Source organism: Sturnira hondurensis, unplaced genomic scaffold (genome assembly GCF_014824575.4).
Source record: "Sturnira hondurensis isolate 20B ecotype Veracruz unplaced genomic scaffold, ASM1482457v3 Scaffold0008196, whole genome shotgun sequence".
Taxonomy (NCBI): Eukaryota; Metazoa; Chordata; class Mammalia; order Chiroptera; family Phyllostomidae; genus Sturnira; species Sturnira hondurensis.
Window position 1 is genome coordinate 20,676,458 of NW_028080827.1, and position 17,640 is coordinate 20,694,097.

The following is a 17,640-nucleotide window of genomic DNA, read 5'->3' on the forward strand; positions in this document are numbered from 1 at the left end:
CCTTTGCCCACGTCCCTGTCAGTTCACCCTCTGCTGTTTCTGGCCAGACCCTGCCACGCCTTATGATACACCCTGGACGTCTACCACCTTGGAGCCCTCCGGCCCTGGCCGGCCTACCTTGCTCCCCTACTTCGGTTTCCTTGTCTCAGCAGAAGAAATGTCTGCTCACTCAGTGTCCTGTTTTGTGCTAGATAAACAAATGCTTGCTAATAAGTGGCTTATCACAATGGACATTTGAAGTCCCCTCAAATGTCCAAAGCATTTGCTGCCCTATAGAAGGATAGATTTTCAAAACTAGAAACAATCAGACCTGGGCTAAGCAGCTTGATGGAGCAGTGAAGGTCCCATTGGTGGGGTGTGTGGAGGAGACCAAATGCTTGTTGGAGCAGGTGGGATGCTGGCTGAATGAGAAATAGTAGCATAAGCATCCCGAGAAGGGAGATGGAAAGAAGGAGCAAGTGTTGGGGAAAGCAAGGGCTGCCCTTTTAATTTTTTAAAAGAAATCAGAGCCCTGGCTGGTGTGGCTCAGTGGATTGAGCGCCAGCCTGCAAACCAAAGGGTCTCCAGTTTGATTCCCAGTCAGGGCACATTCCTGGGTTGTGGGCCAGGTCTTGGGTAGGGGCTGTATGAGAGGCAACCACACACTGATCTTTCTCTCCCTCTCCTTCCTCTCTTCCACTCTAAAAAGAAATAAATGAATAAATCTTTTTTAAAAATCAGATGTTTGCCAATGTGCTGGCTAAGCAGGTGTTTAGCTCACTGATCAACTAGACCCCACGTTACCCATCCCAAGCATAGACCTCATGCTGTGTGGAAAACTGGATTCAAGAGACATGACCCCAAATACACACCTATAGGATCTGGCTGAGCCCAGGCTCCTGAAGACCCAGATCACACCCCAGCCAGCTCAGACCTGCCCTCTGGCCCCGCAATCATTGCCCAGCTGCCCGTAGAACATTTTCACTTGGATGTCTCACAGCATCTCACACTTCATAGGACCAAAAGGACCCTAGGTTTTCCCTTCTACACTGGCTTTTCCCCAAGTCTCCCTGACTCAGGACTCGGCATTACCACCCACCGGATCACTCAGGTCAGAAGCTTGGAAGTTGTTCCCCAGGATTTCTCTCCACTCCCTGAAAATCCTGCAGGTTCTACCCTTTCAGTTCCTCCCAAATGTGTCCACTCTTCCCTATTTCTTCTGACAGCACCCAGACCAAGTTCTTTTCATCCTTTTGTGCCTGGACTTTTGTAAGAGCCTTCTGACTTGTCCTTCAGTTCTACTTTTGCTCAGCTCCAAGTTACGCTCTTCACAGCAGCCAGAGTGATCTTTCTAAAATGCCAACCACATTCTGGCACCTTTTTGCTTAAAATGCGCTGGGGCCCACCAGGCCCTTCTGGGCCCACCTGCCCCTGTGCTGTGATCTTCATCACGTGCAACTTCCAGCCACACTGCCTCTCTCCCTGCCCCTCACATGCACACAGCCCTTCCCACCTCAAGGCCCTTTGCCTGGAACATTCTTCCCCAAGATCTTCGCTCAGCTAGTCTCTTCACAACCTCCAGTTTTAATGTGGTGGCCTCGAAGAAATCTCCCCCTACTGTGCTGTGGAGAACCCATTATTCTCCATCAAAGCATCTTCTTTCTCTTACTATTAAATAATTACAGATGGTTATAAGCTACTTGCTCATTTGGACACTGTCTCCTTTCCCACTGAAGCTTCAGATCCAAGGGAAGGGAGCAAGGGGTGGTGGACTCTGCTCACAGAGCTGACGGTGTGCAATCTTCCCAGTCAGTGATGCCGTGTCGGTGGTTTAAAATTAATCATGTTGGGAGGATTTACACCATGATCATTGGCTTCAAATGCTTCAAATAAGGACTCCTCCACCCCATCCTAAGAGCCAGAATGGGTTATTAAACATTTACCAAATACAAAAACCGAATCTTTCTCAGCACCTAGAACAATGCCTAGCACACAATAGCTGCTCGATGTGCATTTGTTAAAACAGATTTTTAAAAGTATATGAATAGAAGCATTCAGGCCTCTGGAGCCTCACATACTAACCTGCCATCAAGGAGCTGAAGGGATTGCGGCCCTCTAAGCTTCAGGAAGGGAAGGAAATTAGAACTTTGCCTTTGGCTTCAGAAGCCCTGGTTCTGATCCCAGCATGGCTTCTGACTTGTTTTATGACTTAGGACTAGTTTCCTCCTGGCCCTGTTTCCTTAACTGTGAAAGGCACAGTTAAGTTAACAGATGCTCTATTTCTAGGTCCCTGTCTGAGATTGAATGGAACCCCTTTATGCACACTGTTGCCATTTCTTTTACCTCTGACTCCTGGGGTTACTGCGCTGGATTACACGACTGCAGAGGGCGCCGCTCACATTGCAGCTGAGCTACGTGGTGCGCAGCCTGCACGACTGTACGTGGCAGCTCTTCCCACTCTGATCCTGGCCACTAGCCATTTCAAACGGAGCTGAATTGGACAGTGAGTCCCTCCCTTTCCTGACATACTAACCAGCCCAAAAGACTCAGACAGTTTGGTTTTGGTTTTCTAACTCCTAAGATTATTTTCTGCTTGTCATGGGTGTGTGGATCAAGAGCCCTGTGCATCCGGGGTTAGCCCTAGCTCAGGGATTGTTTGGGCAAAGAGCAAGACAAAGCTCAGCATATGCAATTTGTGGCAGGGCTTTCCCTCGGAGGAGAGCAAGCAGGGCAGCAGGGACCTGAAGAACTGCTGTGCCTGTCTGCCCCCAGCTTTTGAATGCAAACTAAAAAAAGGAATTGTGGGGGCCCTTCCCTCTGAGCCTACAGGGCCCGCCCTACAGGGGATAGACCCATGCCCATCTGAAAAGTTCTCTGGCTGTTCAGAGCTCAACATAGATCCAGTGGAACCCAAGTCAAGCTAAGTGCTATTGGCTAGGCTTGGTGGGGATGGAGGGTGGTGAGTAGTGAAAGTGTTTGGGATCCCTGAGGTCTATGTAGACAGAGGTGTTTCAGTTTTGGGTGTATGGCAGGAACTCATCATTTTAAAACTATCCCAAATGTCTACTGCTGATTTGAGGTCCTTAGAAGAGTCAAGGCCTCATGAGTCTGTCTTTGCTGGGAAACAAAGGCCTGCCTTGTGAGGTGGTGAGTGCTCTGTCATGGCAGGGATGCAAACCAAGGATGGCCACTTGTGTAGGATGTTCAGGTTCCAAGTTCCCTCCCAGGCAGATACTTGGTACTGAGGCCTCTCAAGAGGCCCCAGAGGCCCAGCATTTCTCAGGGCCCGTGGATGAGAAAGGGCCAACTATGTGCTGGATCACCCCATGTGCTAGATGAACTTATTTAAAAACAGAGTCCCTGTTGTCAACTTCTTGCTTATGTTACACATGCCTTTACGGCCAGAGTCTAGGCTCTGTCTGGATCAGGAATGCTTATGGAAGCGTGGGAGCACAGTCCACAGAGCTTTCGGAATCAGGAAGGCCAAACACTTACTTTAGAAGTGATTAAATGGCGTTCTTAAGAGGATATATGACTCACTAAAATCTAGTACTAGAACTTGAGCTTGACCCAGAGGTTGTCATCTGCAGCCCAGGGTTTTTTCATTACCCTAGGCTTAGAGGGTCCAGCTGGTGAAAGATGTAATCAAGTCCCAGGCTTTGGTTTCCACATCTCTAACATTCAGAATTGGCCCAGAGCAACCCATCTGAGCTAGGTCACAGCTGGTTTCAAGTAGCCATTTCTAAAGAAATCAGTAAGGGGTGGGCTAGGTCTAACATTGGGTCAGCCATGAACTCCCTGGTGTGAATTGTTTATAGTCGCTTTACCACTCGATAGGCTGAGCAGAGCCAGGTTCCGAAGAAGAGGGGCAGCTGGTCCGTGTGAAATGCCTGAGGCAGCAGCAAACCCTAAAAGGGGTGTATGTTGGATGTAGGGCAGGATGGCGCAATGCTACACAGAGGAGGAGAAAGTAAGAGGGAAGCAAGTGAACAGTGTCCACTGCCCAAGGGGCCAGGCAGCCTTATGGAGAGTGGGGGTGCTGCTGATAAGATAGAGAAGCCCACGGAAATATGACCATCTCTTTGATAGTGGTCCAGGAGGGCTTCCTGGAAAAGGAGGGCTTTCTGGATCTGCTAGGGCTCAGAAAAAGCAAAAAGCTCCTCTCTACTTTAACCTCTATCCACTAAGAACATTTATTAGGGAGAGGATTAGGGGTTTCCTTTTCTTTCGTGGAGGCAACAGAGTTGTGGTTCCTCACTCCCCCACCATATCCTATTCCACCCCCCCACACACACTCTACCAACTCTAAGCCAGCCCCATGTTCATCAAAGCTTTCATCTGGGCTTCTAGTTCCACATAAAAGCTCCCTCCGCCGTCATGGGGAACCCTGGGCAGACCGTCTTCCCTGGCCTGCCCCCATTAGCAATGAGACACTTCTAGTGGGGCTGCTGCCAAGCCAAACAGCACTGCAGAAGCAGCAAGGGACTGGGCTAGCAGGAGGCAGGAAAGTGGCCTCCTGGGCCTCACCCTGGGGTGAACTGGGTGTGAGAGAAAATGGTCACTCCTGTTGCCAGGACACCTTCCAGCTCCTCTGGATTCCCTCCAAGGGGGCGCTGGCCTTTGGAAAGGCCTTGGTCGAACCTCCAAGGAAAGAGCGCCAGGGCAACTGAGACATCATGTCACACAGATGGATGGTCCGTCTCGCAAAAAAAAACCCCAGTCAAACCTGAGCCCTGTCGCACTACAGTTCTGGGTGAGTAGGGACAGGGTTGTCTGTCCTTTTGAGGCTGCGCATTGTGACCCAGTGATCCCCATGGTGGGATGGGCCAGAAGACCGTAGGTGGGACCAGAGTGAATATTAAAATTTGACTATTCATGTGTTTGTTTAATGGATATTAAAAAATTATAAGCAGCCCTGGCTGGTGTGGCTCAGTTGGTTGGAGCATTGTCCAGTACACAGATAGGTTGCAGGTTTAATTCCAGTTCAGGGCACACACCGAGGTTGTGGGTTTTGTCCCCAGTCAGAGGCAGCCAATCGATGCTTCTCTCTCACACTGATGTTTCTTTCCCTCTCTCTCTTCCATACTCTCTCTCTAATAGCAATGAGAAAATATCCTCGGGTGAAGATATAAATAAATAAATAAATAAATAACTTTACGAGCAAATCAAATCTTTGACTTCCCAGCAATTGTTGCTTAGAATGAGGTTAAGGGAAAAGACAGTTGATTTAAAGCCAATTTAAAGGAAATTATTATGTGAAAGTAGTCCATGTGTCACACACATACGTGTAAAGCCATGTGGGCAGTACATGCAAAGCAGGAGAGGCGATCAAACCCGGGTTTGCATTCCAGCTTGTTTGGGGCCAGCTGTGTGACCTTGGGCCAGTCATGTAACCTCTTGGAATTGCAATCCGTGGGGTCGGACTGCCTGTGTTCAAATCCCAGGCTGTGACTCTATCGCCTGGGTGGTCTGGGTAAGTTACTTAACTTCTACGTACCTCAGTTTCTTCATCTTTAAAGTGGGGGAAATAGTACCTTCTTATAGAATTATCGAGAAGACGAGCACTTAGCACAAACACTTCCCTTAGCACAGGAGCCCTCACAGAATGCTAGCAAGTATTACTGTTGCTAAATGCAATGTACTGGCATTTACTGAGCACCTCATCTTCACCTCATCATTTTGTGTGGCAATCCATGTTTTTTCTCATTTTTCATGTGATCCTAGACAGTAGACATTATAATTTTATTGCACATTCTAACGAGAGAAAGTGATCTGCCCAAGGTTACACACGTAGTATCAGGGCCAGTGTCCAAACGCCAAGTCGATGGAACATGACCCTCATATGAACCTTGTTGGGCTCAGGCTTAGGCTGTCTACCTGTACAATGGGTTTCTTGTCATCTCCCAAGTCACCGGGGCAGATGCTGGTCTGGTGGTTCCTGGGAATTGGATCATAAACTGGAGTCGACTGTTCAGTCCCTGCCGTCTTCTCTGGACACTGCCAGCCTCCTCTTGGGTACTAAATGACATGGCCATGTTCTTTGGTATGTGGATATGTCTGAACCACTACCCTTCTGTGGGAAATGAGGCATTTTAAACCTCTGCTCCACGCCCCTTGTTTCCTGGGAAGTCTCATTATATACCTAGGTTTGCACTGTGTTAAACAAGGCTTTTCCCATGTTTCCAAGTTATGATAAATGGCACTGAACAGCACAGAGCCAGCTGGGTCAGCCTGGGCTGCCTGCTGTGACCCGAGGTGCCCCTTCCAAGGCCACCTGCCCTTCAAGAGCCCCTGTTCCCCCTCAGCAGCCCTCCTTGCCTGCCTACCTGCAACTGTCCCTAGCCCCTTCTTGTTTGGAAAAAAGCCAGACGTGTTAGGATCGAAAGCGTGCCCACCTAGGGAAATGTTATCTCAAGGAAGGCGACAGAGAGGGGGTGATGCCTATCTCAAAGGGGATTGATTAGGGGTGTTGTGGACCAGGCTGGGCAAGGTTTCTGATGACTAAGTGTCTCATTCCACAACTGGCTGACATCACTCTGAACCCTGGGACCCGTACGTAAACACAGCATGCAAGAATCTTTGCTCTCGTGGTGACACTCCGTTGGAGGAGGCAGCTAATAAACAAGGTGAACAAATATGCAGGCAATGAGGCCAGGCAATGAGAAATATCTCAGTGGGACTAAAGTGGGGGAGGTCGAAGTTCTAGTTAGGGGTGCCAGAAAGGCCTCCAGGAGACGGTGATGTGGGAAGAAAGACTGAAGGAAGTGAGAGAGGCTCTTTGGTAAAGAACATTCCAGGCAGAAGGCACAGCAAGTACAAGGCCCAAGGTGCCTGGTGTGTTTGAAGAACATTCGGGAAACTGTGGGTGGGACAGAATGAGCCAGTGGCAGAGGAGTAGAGGATGAGGTCAGGGAGTCAGAAGGAGCCAGATCACACAGGACTTGACCTCTTCCTCAGAGCAGGAGGGGTGTCCTAGAGGGTTTGGAGCAGAGCAAGGGCATGACATGATCTGGCCTACATTCTAGCAGCAACCCTCTGGCTCCTGGGTGGGAGATCCTCAAGGGGACAAGGGCAGACGCAGAAAGATCGATGAGGTGACTGTTGCCACAAGCCATAGGAGCCCCCCACGGGAGCCCCCAGCTCCCTGCCTGCCCCCTGGTCACAGTCCTCCAGGCTAAGCAGAGGTGGGAGGGTGGATGGCAGACTTTCACATCAAGGATGCTGTGGGACCAGTGGAAGAAACAGGCTAGGCTGGGGTGGGCAGGGACTACTTTTAAGATGTGCCAGAACCCAAGCAGATCCACGATGAAAAGCGACAAAAGAGCAGAACAATCGGTGGGGCCTCTTGCCGAGCCTGCCGGCGTCTCTGCCCCTGGCTGGCCTCACCATCCGCAGCAAGCACATTCCACAGCTGATGTTTGGCTTGTGGTTTGGCCTGGCCTGGTTACTTCTGCTCAGAAAGGCTTTTAAAATCAGAACCTGGATTTTCTTTGAGTTTAGGGCATGAATCATTGCTTCTGGGCCTGGAAAGGGGATGGAGGGCTCAGAGGCCCCAAGCTCCGGGTGCTCCTTCTCACTCAGGCCTGCTTGCCACCAAGGCAGGTATATGTGACGGGCTCGCTTCCAAGCTCTGGCTGACATTCCCAACGGCCCGAGAGCCACCTCCACCTGCCCCACGAACCCTGCAAAGTTAACATGTCCAGACTGATCAACTCCCCCCTCCTCAGACCTTGCTCTCAGGTCAGTGGCACGGCCCAGTGGTCTCCCAGCCACCCTTCCTTCCCTGGTGACCAGGCCCTGTTCCACTCTGCCCCTCACAGTTACACTTCTTTCAGCTCACTACCTTCGCTGCAGGCTCCAGCGGCCTCTTGCCTGGGTCACTGCAGTGCCCGTCTTATTCCACCTGTTCCCAGGTGTTGTCCTATGCCATCCTCCGCCCCCAACTCCCAGGAGCTTTGTGAAACACAGATTAAAACAACCTACTATCCTCCCTCAGAAACCTTCTGTGGCTCCCCATCTGCTAAATCCAGATGCCTTGGCTGGCGTTTGGGTCCTTTCTCAGCACCCTCAGCCCACTGTTCCCTCCAGCCATTCCCCACAGCACACACTCAGTGCCCTGCTGAGCAGACATCAGGCTGCTCTCCCAGAAGCAGTCTCTACCCCTCCTGCACTTACAAAATAACCTTTTTCCCATCTCTTGAATCTCAGAGTCTTTTATCTGTCGCTCTCTTGTAGCCTTTATGACTCCCCTTAGCAGCTTGTATTAGAGTTATTTACCCAAGGATCTTCTCTTCTGCTATACTATCAACTCCTTAAAGGATAGGACTTACCACTTATGTCCCACAGCACCTAGCACAGGGCCTGTCTCATGCAGTCTTGGGACCTCCTGGGTGTGCATGTACAAAGGAATTCAAGACATCTATCTTGCCCTTAAATATCTTTCTGTCCACTGGGGTAGAATGTTCTTATATTCATTCAACACATTAATTGAGCACCTACTATATCTGACACTGTGTGAGAGCTGGGGACACAGAGACTAATTAGAGATGTGGCTTCTGCTCTCAGTCCAGTGGGGGAAGGTGGCCAGGCAACTATAATACTGTCTGGTGGGTGAAGTACAGGCTATCTTGAGGCCACACAAGTGGGGTTTTGAGGTCTGGTTAAGGGGGCCAGGTAAGGCTTTTAGGAAGAAGTGGTGCCCAAGTGGAGACCTGAAGAAGAAGTGGGAGGCAGCCAGGAGACAAGAGGTAGACTAGGAAGCAATGTGAGTGAAGGCTAGAGAAAGCTGGAGTGTTTGAGAAGAGAAGATGCTCAGCTCGGTGGGGTGCTGCAGGGGTATGTGGGGGTCCCTGGCACTGCTAGAAGTGAGTCCTGAGTGCAGGCCAGGGCCACCCTTTCAGGCTCTGGTTAGCTCTATTAAAGAGTCTGGACTTAGTCTAATGGCAACAGGGAGCCACTGAGGGTTGTAAGCAAGGGAGTGACTACATAGCACAGTCTGTGTTTTAGTCTCACTCTGGCTCCTATTAAGAAAGGTCTGGATGGGTTGGGGCTAGAGACACAATGACACCTGAGAGTGGGGTGGGGACTCAGAGAATTCCTAGGACCCTCCTGCTCCGCCCCCAGGCTAGCCTCCTCTCCCTCTCTGAGATGGAACGTCCCTTCCCAGCCCTGTCAGGCACTTCCTTGACCTGAACGCCCGTGACAGCTTCAGCAGGGGCCAGAACCACAGGGTTGGAATGACCCCAAGGGGCTTCATCCACCCCCAACCTGGACTCCCCCTCCTTCCCCTCGAAACTCCTGTGCTGCTCCACCTGTCTGGGTACAGTTCTGACCAGCATCCTCTGCCAAACCAGTCCCTGTAGCGCATCTTTGTTTTTCCCGGGTCTCACTTGGGACCACACAGTGATCAATAGCTTACGGCCTGGGGGTGGACAAAGACTGTATAACCAATGTATAACCCTTCCATTACCAACTTTTACCCCCCAATTCCACCTTCACTAAGCCTCTCAAATCTGGCTCAAGCCGTGTCTCCACCCCAGTCTGGCTACAAATCCTGTGCAGTTTCAGGCTAAGGAGGAGGGACAGAGTCAAGAGAAGTGGTGTATCTTGCTTTCCTACTAAGGGCTGTGCGACCCCAAGCAAATAGTTTTCCTTCCCTGGATGGCATTTTTTCTTTTGCTTGACTGGGATCTAGGTTTGCATTGCATCAGTGATTCTCAGCCTTGGTTGCCCATTAGAATTCTTGGAGAGTGTTAAGAAAATACCAGTGCTGGGCTCCACCATGGAGAGCGGTGACGCGGCCTGGGGTGGGGCTCGGGCAGAGGGTTTGTTTTACACACCGTTCTCTGTTCGTCGGGCGTGGAGGACGCTGGATTTGCTGATAGTCCGAGATTCCACCACGGACCAAGAGGGGAGGCCAAGGTGGGCAGGTAAAAGTGCCCGAGGAGCGACCCCTTCCTTAGAAGTGCCAGCCCAGCGGGACCGCCGCAGTCCGAACACCTGCAGCTGCAGAAGGCTCAGCAACTGCAGGTGTTGGCGTCTTGCATTCGCCAAGGTGATTACTCCAAAGCCCAGTGTCAAATGCTTGAAGGTTCCCACCCCACAGAACTTCTCAAAGTGGCCTCGGGGCAGTAAGTGGAGACGGTAGCATCTCCTGAATTCTGTGTGCCTTTTGAAGGGCTCCACCGACACGCCTGCATCTATGGACACCAGCACTTCGCACAAGCCCGGCAGCCCGCGTGTGATCTCTGCCCTCCTGCCCCCACCATGTTCCTTGAGGCAGAGGCTGTGGAGTCCCTGGAACCTGGCGGTGCCTGGGACACAGTGGGTGACCAGCACATGTCATCCAAATGGACAAGCCACTCAGTTCCTTCACCCGTGAAGTGGGAGCATGGTGCCTCCTTGCCAAATTACAGGCCCATAGGGACAACCCCGTGACGGGCCAGCTTCATGGTTGTACTGAATATGGGGCTCAGGGCCCCACATTCAGGAGGGACTCTGCTTGGTGAAATGCTCTCCTGTGGCCATCTTGAAATTCTTCATCATTTAAAACAAGGAGCCCGGCATTTTCATCCTGCACCGGGTCCCACAGATCACACAACAGGTCCTACGTATGTGGTAACTGGTGCAAATAACCTAAGAGGGAGCTCCATCTGTACATTACGTAGGGAACTTTATGACTGCCACCACCACTGAGTATCAGGGGCTGTGAAAGAGCAGGTCCAGGACAGGAGGGGGGAGGGACGTTGCTCCAAGGCCTTCTCCTAGGTACAGGGGGCAGAGGTGGTCTGGGATGGGCCAGGCTAAGAGGGAGGATGGGGGACACTGGGGACACCTCCAGAAGTCTATGGAGAATGGTTTCAACGATCTCGTCCTACCTGCCTGCCACAGATGTACAAAATATACCGAACTTCATTCTTTTGGCTGAAGCACTGCTTTCTCCTTAAGTTTCTCTGATGGGTATGGCAAATTGGTTTCCTAATGTCATCTTTGGCTGGAACACCTGCCCCTAGGTTCCCAGTGATCTTGGGACAATCGCAGGAAATCATTCAACCTCTCAGAGTCTCAGTTCCCCCATCTATGTAAAGCCCATGGCAGCTTTGGTGTCACCTGGCCTCACCTGGCCTCACCCGGCCTTTCCCGACATGCTAGAACAAAAGCATGGGAGTGCTCTCTGCAGACTGTCAGGAGCTGCACCCTCTCGTTCATTTCATGGTTTTTCCATGGCCTTCCTGAGGCCCAGTCCTCCTGATCTTCAAAGAAACAGGCTGTAGAAATCTTCAGGGTCAGGGATTCTGGCAGCCCAGCCCAACTGAGTGAGGCTGCCGGGGCAAGAAAGCTGCTGGCCCCAGCTGCGGAGGCAGGAACCACTTCTGTGTGTCATCCTGTTTGGAATCCCGGAGCACGTTGCTATAGCAAGTTGCCTAACTCACCCCACATGCCACGTGGAAAAACCTCTGCCTGCTTTAGAACAGCATCACCCAAGCCACAGACCGGCTTCTTTTTTGTCATAGGATAAGGTTGTCATCATCCACAGGGGCCAGGGGAGGACGTACCTGACGGGCAATGGAAATGGGCTGAGCAACTGAACCATGCCAGACAGGTCTGCCTGCCTTGATTATTTTGCCTGTTTGCTGGTGCTGGTGTCTGAAGTTCCATCCGCCATTATTCCTTTATTCCTTGGGCTCGAGGCACAGCTCAGTTAGAATGTAAATCCCTTCGGATAGGACACAGGAAGTTGTCATTGCTCATTAGTGCTGTTTAACGTGAATTATCTCATTAGGCCTGGAGCTCCGAGCAGGCTTTGATTAGGGGAATGGGAGCAGAGATGGGAAGGGAGGAGAGGAACACCCACCTGGACCTTGGGGGTGAGGTGGAGAGGGAGCCCTGGGGCAGCGCACCGGGCACTGGGGGGCAGGTGGTGGAGCCTCACTTGGCCCTGAACCAGGATGCAAGTGAGAGGGGTTCCCAGGTGACCAGGCACCACGTGAGGACACTTCTCACCCAGCCAGCCTCCTGACTGAGAAATCGCTGCCTAGCTGACTCTGAGAAGGGGGTTGCCACCTGTGAGAATGGGTGGACTGCTTCCCCTGAGAGAATGGCCGTGTTTACACTGATCTCACGAAGCCAGCTCTGTTAGCAAGGACGTCTTATTGGTCTTTCTCTGCCTTCTAAGACCCAGTTCCTAAAGAGATATTATGCACAGATTAAGAGCAGGAGCTTTGGGGTCAGACAAATCCTGCTGCCATCTCTTACTCAATTTGCAGGACCTTGGATGAGCCATTTAACTTCGCATATATGACCTGGTGATTTCAGTAATGACTTAATGTGGCTGTTTTGAGACCTGAGATGTGAAGAGGTGCTTGACACAGTGGCTGGTATCAATCAAGTAATAAATAATAAATGCTGGGAAGCATGGTAACTGGTACTGTTAATTGAGGACTCACTGGGTGCCCGCTTCTGTTACAAGCATTGGAGATTAAAGAAGCGTGTACGATCATCTAATGCACAGCACACATGAGCCTGTGAAGGCATTATTATCCCCATTTTGCAGCTGAGGAAAATGAGGCCCAGAGGGCTCATCCAGGGTCACCCACGTGGGAAGGATTTGAGCCCAGGCAGCTGGGCTGCAGGCCAGGCGTGCTGACTGCTACTGTTGCTCAGTAAGCCTGGGGGTGAGGGGGAATGAGAAACAAAGGCAGTGAGTGGGTTGGGCCACCCTGACTTCTTCTTCCAGGTGGGATTTTATTCATCTGGTGACTCAGGTCATAAGTACCTAGTATGAAAACCCTTCAGGGAATTTGAGGGGAGCTTATTTACTTTCAGTTTACAAGATGACCAACTCCAGCCTCTCCCTTCCCCTTCACTCCTCACTGGTAACAAAGAATTCACACAGTCTGGATCTACATGATGGGGGCTGAGGATGGCCCCGGCCTGGACCAAACTCCCTATAGCAAGCCCTCCCTATTGAGGGCCCGTGGGTGTCTTTGGAGCTCACAACTGTCAGGGGGAAAACAGTTTCAAATGGCCAGGATCCCCGATGGCAGCCCACGGTTTGACGTGGAGGGATAGGGGTGTTGGGTAGTGACAACCAGCAGAGATACCAGTTTTTAAGTGTTAGTGCACGTTTACAGCTTGCGTCATAGCTGCCCCCCCCCCCCCGAGTCAGCTAGAGGCCGTCGCTGCCTGGGGAGGGTTATGGTGGATTCTTTCTTTTTGCAATCACAACAGAACGTGGCTCAACTTTGACTCCCAAAGTAAGATTTGAAGCTTATAGTGAGACAATACTCTCCAAAGTCAGGTATCATGGAGAGAAAAGAGGCCTTTTAAAATTCTCAAGCTCCCTCCCATACCGAAAGAGCCACGCCAGGCCAGCATAGCAGTGGCCTAAGCGATGAGGAGAGAGAACAGAAGGGGTTCCCCGCTGCCAGAAGCTCCCACTACAGGAGGGGAGTGGAAGAGGTTCAGAGAGGGCAAAATTAAGGTGAGTTTAAATTAATCTTAGGTCCTCAGGGGCCCGCGGCACTGTGTGGATGGGCTTGGAATGAGGAGAGTGGCAGGGAGACAGACATCCCATCTTTGGGGTGCTGGGGTCCTTTGTGGGGTTGATGTAGGGGTGTGGTGAATAAGTAGAAAGAAGGTGACACTCCACACCCATTTCTTTCGGGCCCCCAGTGCCTGATTAGGAAGGGTCCAGAAGCTGAGAAGCTCGGCTGACAAGCTACACGCAGGGTGGGTGGTGGCTAGGCCAAGGGGCAACTTCATCTCCTTCCCTGCTCTTCCAAAGCTGGGGAGCAGGGCTTGGATCTTTGCAGTCTTCACATACTCAAGGTGCCTAGTACTGCGCTGTTTCCATGCAAGTTTTTTTTGATGAATGAGACCCCACTCACAAGGACACACAAGGGCCATGCTGAGTGGTAGGGCCGTTCTCTTTGACACCACAAACACTCACACTAAAATCACACTGACTGTAAGGCAGCCTCAACGGCAACCTCTGCCCACCAGTATGATTAAGACTTTGGGCCAGGTCTTTGGGAGGAAGAGACAGGCAAATTTAGATTAACTTAGAGCCGTGGAATATAGGCCTCCTTGGAGTGTCCAGTACCCTGGCGCTCCCTCTAGATTTATCTTGTGGGCTTGAGTTTGAAGTTACAGTTCTGCGTCCTCAGATTGCTTACTTAAGGGTCAGTATCTTGAGTGTGTCCTATGTACCTGGAACTTTTCAAGAACTTTATATACATTTGCTCATTTAACTCTGAGTAAATCTGTAAGTTCTATTATCATCATCCCCATTTTGCAGGTGAGAAAACTGAGTCACGGAGCCATTTAGTAACTTGCACAGAGATTTGGCAGAGCCCAGATTCACCCAGGCGGTGAGACCCCAGGGCCTTTATTCTCACACTGCGTCTGATCTCCCCGTGGGCCTGGAAGACAACAGGTACTTGGTGAAGACTGGGTTTTGAAGGATCATCTCCTCATCAACCCGTACTACCAATGCACTATGGTAGTAAAGTTCTCGTCAATGGATCTGCTCTCTGAGTGTCAACTGGAAAAGTCTTTGGATTTGTTTTTCGGACTTTCTTGATAGTTTTGCGCACCCGATCACCCTGCCCAGACTGCAGCAGGAGCTCCAGAAAGACAGAAGCTCTGAACTCATAATGGCCTTGATGAGGGCTCACGTCCAGCTATGGCCTGTAACAGGTTCCCTGCCCAGCCAGACTGGGCTGTCACCCGTGGGCAAGCTGGCAAGGCCCTCATTGAACCCATGTGACACATAGATGAGAGACCAACATCAATCCTGCCCTGGAGCCAGGGAAATGGACCCAGTGACCTCTGCTATACTTCCAGTCTTCAGAGTCCACACTGGCCAGAGTCATCTCTGTGGTTTTAAAATATTCACCATTTTGTTCCTTCACTAGCCACAGGAAATAACCATAATGTATGAACAGTCCCACGTTACAGCCTGTCCACACTCTACACACTCCTTCAAAGCCCAGTTCAGACGGTATCTCCTCCTCCAGGAGGCCTCCTTTGCTTATCCAAGTTTGAACCGCAGTCCATACATTTCCTGTGCAGTTCACTCCCTAGTGCCTCTATCTATCTGGTTTTCCCTGATCTCGCCTTGTTCTCAGCTCCGGGCAGGGCCCAGATGGCATACACTCTTGGGCCGCAGCCTCAGCTCCTTGCACACGGATGTTGTTCCAACATTGATTGATACGTTTAATGAATCCCATATTTCAAGAACCCAAACTGACCAAACATAAGTCAGGGGTGGTTCTCTCCATAGAAAGGGAGCTCTGAGTCACAAGTCCTGTCCCATCCTTCACCTCACCCCCCACCCCCACGCCGCCCCTGTGTGAGTAACAGCATTAACAACCACTACTTTTGCTCTGCTGGGCACCAAGCCCCGTGTCAAGGACGTTTCTTACAGTGCCTTTCTTAATCAGCGCTAGGAACTCAAGATTTCTAGCTCCCTTCTACGGAGGACAAAACCTGCTGGAGAAATGGCATCGCCTGTCCCAGGCTGTCCAACGAGCCAGCAGCAGAGCCAGAACTGGAAGCCAGGCCTAATTTCACAGACTTCGCTCCTGGCTTCCTGGGGTCCAGACCCTCTCTGGCCCCTGAGGCGGCCTCTCCATCTCAGGGTCTGATGAGGTGGTTCCTCCTATCTGGAGTCACAAGGAGTGCACTCTTTTTCTGTAGCAGGATCTCATAGCGATTCGAATATGGTTCCTGGAGTTGTCTCCCACCCATTGAAGTGACCCGCGTGCCCTGCCTCCTCCTGAAGCTGATGTATGGGGCCTGGTCACAGCTCTTCCCTTGTCCTCCCCAACTCCCCTCCCCCATCCCCCACCCCAACCACTAAATGCATCAATGTTTGTTTTCAGCTGTGACTCTAGGGTCTGAATTGAACCCCACCAACCAGGAGCCCTTTCAAGCACAGGCACTTCCAGCAGCTCCGCCATAGACGGACAGACGGGGGGGGGGGGGGGGGGGGGCGGTGCACTTGTTACTGTGGAGCCTCAGAACTGGGGTGAAGGAGCTTGGGCTGGGGTGGGGACGTCTCCGCCTATGCGCCCTGAGGGTGTCTGTCGCGCTGCCACTGCATTTGACCCCTCAGCCACTGCATTTGACCCCCCAGTGCCTGCGGCAGCCCCAGCCCAGAGCACACGCAGAAGGGGAGGCACCGAGTCCCTGAGGCGGCGCTGGCCCCAGCGTACTTGAGGGACACCAAAACCTTTCATGGCCCATAGAACAGCGTTCCTGGTCGCCGCCCCCGCGTGGCGGTTCCTGCCGAGGCCCGCGGCGTGGGGAAGCCTAGGCGGGGTGCCCCAGTGCGGAGATCCCAGGGCTTCTTCTCCCCGCCGCGCCCTGCCGGCCCAGTGTCCCCCGGCGCCCGACACCTGAGTGTATTGGGCTGCAGCGCGTTTCTCCGCGACAGCTACGTCCCCGGATTGTTGAACAATTGTATAATCCTGAGCACAGGATGGGGGGTCGTGCCTTGTCCCCGCTCTGAGTGTCAGATATTAATGTTTCCGGGGGCTCCGGACTGCGAAGCTGTCCCCGTCCGACTTTGGCCCGGCCGTCGACCGCTCACCACTGTCTTGGGGCCGACAGCCCTGGCGTTCGCTTCTTCCCTAGTCGGAGCCACCCCGGGCAGCCCTTGGCTCCCGGGTCTCCCCAGCCGTCCGGGACCGCCGCGCCCGGCTCTCTACACTGCGGAGTGCGCCCTCCGCGCCGGGCAGGAGGGCAACGAGGCAGCGCTCACCCCGAGCATCCCATTTCCTTTCCAGCCCGGGCCGCGCACCCTAGGCGCTCCCGGGACGCCCGAGTGCCCCCGGCGGCGGAGCGGGAACCTCGGCGTGGCACTCCGCGGTAGCTAGGGAGCCCAGGGGGGCCACCAGCTTTCGGACCTTCAACTCTTCCCAAACACACTAAACTACCGTCTCCAAGCCGTTCCCGAGAATCTCCCTCTTTTATGGAACTTGGCGGAGCAGCCAGATTGCAGCAAGTTCCCGGGGTTCCCGGGTCCCCAAGAATAGCCAAGGTCTGACCCCTGGAGGTGCACCGTGTCCCGCTCCTGGCAGCTAGATCCGAGGCCCCGGCGGGCCGGGAAGCCGCGCCCGGAGACAAGGGGAGGCAAGAGGGGGTACATACCTGGCCACAGGCTGAGCGCCCAGGCCACCAGGAGGCCCCTGGAGAGGTCCATGGCCAGTGGCGCGTCCGTTGGTGTCCGGTGCGGAGCGGCGGCGGGGTCTGCAGGCCGGAGCGACAGCCTCCAGGGCGCGGCGCCTCAGCCTGCACTGCGCGCCCGCCGCGCGCGCGGCTCCCTGACAGCCGGCGAGTTCAGAGGAAGTGGGAGGGCTCGGGCGGCGGGGAGGGGCGCGGGACACCACTCCGCTCTGGCTCCCCGCCAGGCTGGGCCCCTCCGCCACCTGGGCTGGCGGCGTGCTGCCGCCTTGACGCCGTCTCCAGATCCCTTCCCGAGCCCCCACCTCTGCCTTAGGAGAAAATCCTGGAAAAGTGCTTCTGGGAACCAGCTTGCCAGTGCCTACACCACCGTCCCCCAATTCAGTCTGTTCAGAGAGAGTGCTTTGTATTTCCACTTCCCAGAGCAAAGTGCTTCACAAAGCTGAGGGTACCTAAGTTGGTCCAGGGACA

General features: G+C 52.8%; 1 protein-coding gene across 1 annotated transcript in view; it reads right to left on the reverse strand.

Annotated features, from left to right (window-relative positions):
• Positions 1–17,297, reverse strand: part of ITGA11 (integrin subunit alpha 11) — a 115,854-nt gene extending 98,557 nt beyond the window's left edge. The window contains exon 1 of the mRNA XM_037054224.1: positions 17,137–17,297. Within this exon, the coding sequence (XP_036910119.1) occupies positions 17,137–17,188 (52 nt within the window). The 5' untranslated portion in view covers positions 17,189–17,297. The remainder of the gene's footprint in view (positions 1–17,136) is intronic.
• Positions 17,298–17,640: the final 343 nt, after the last annotated feature.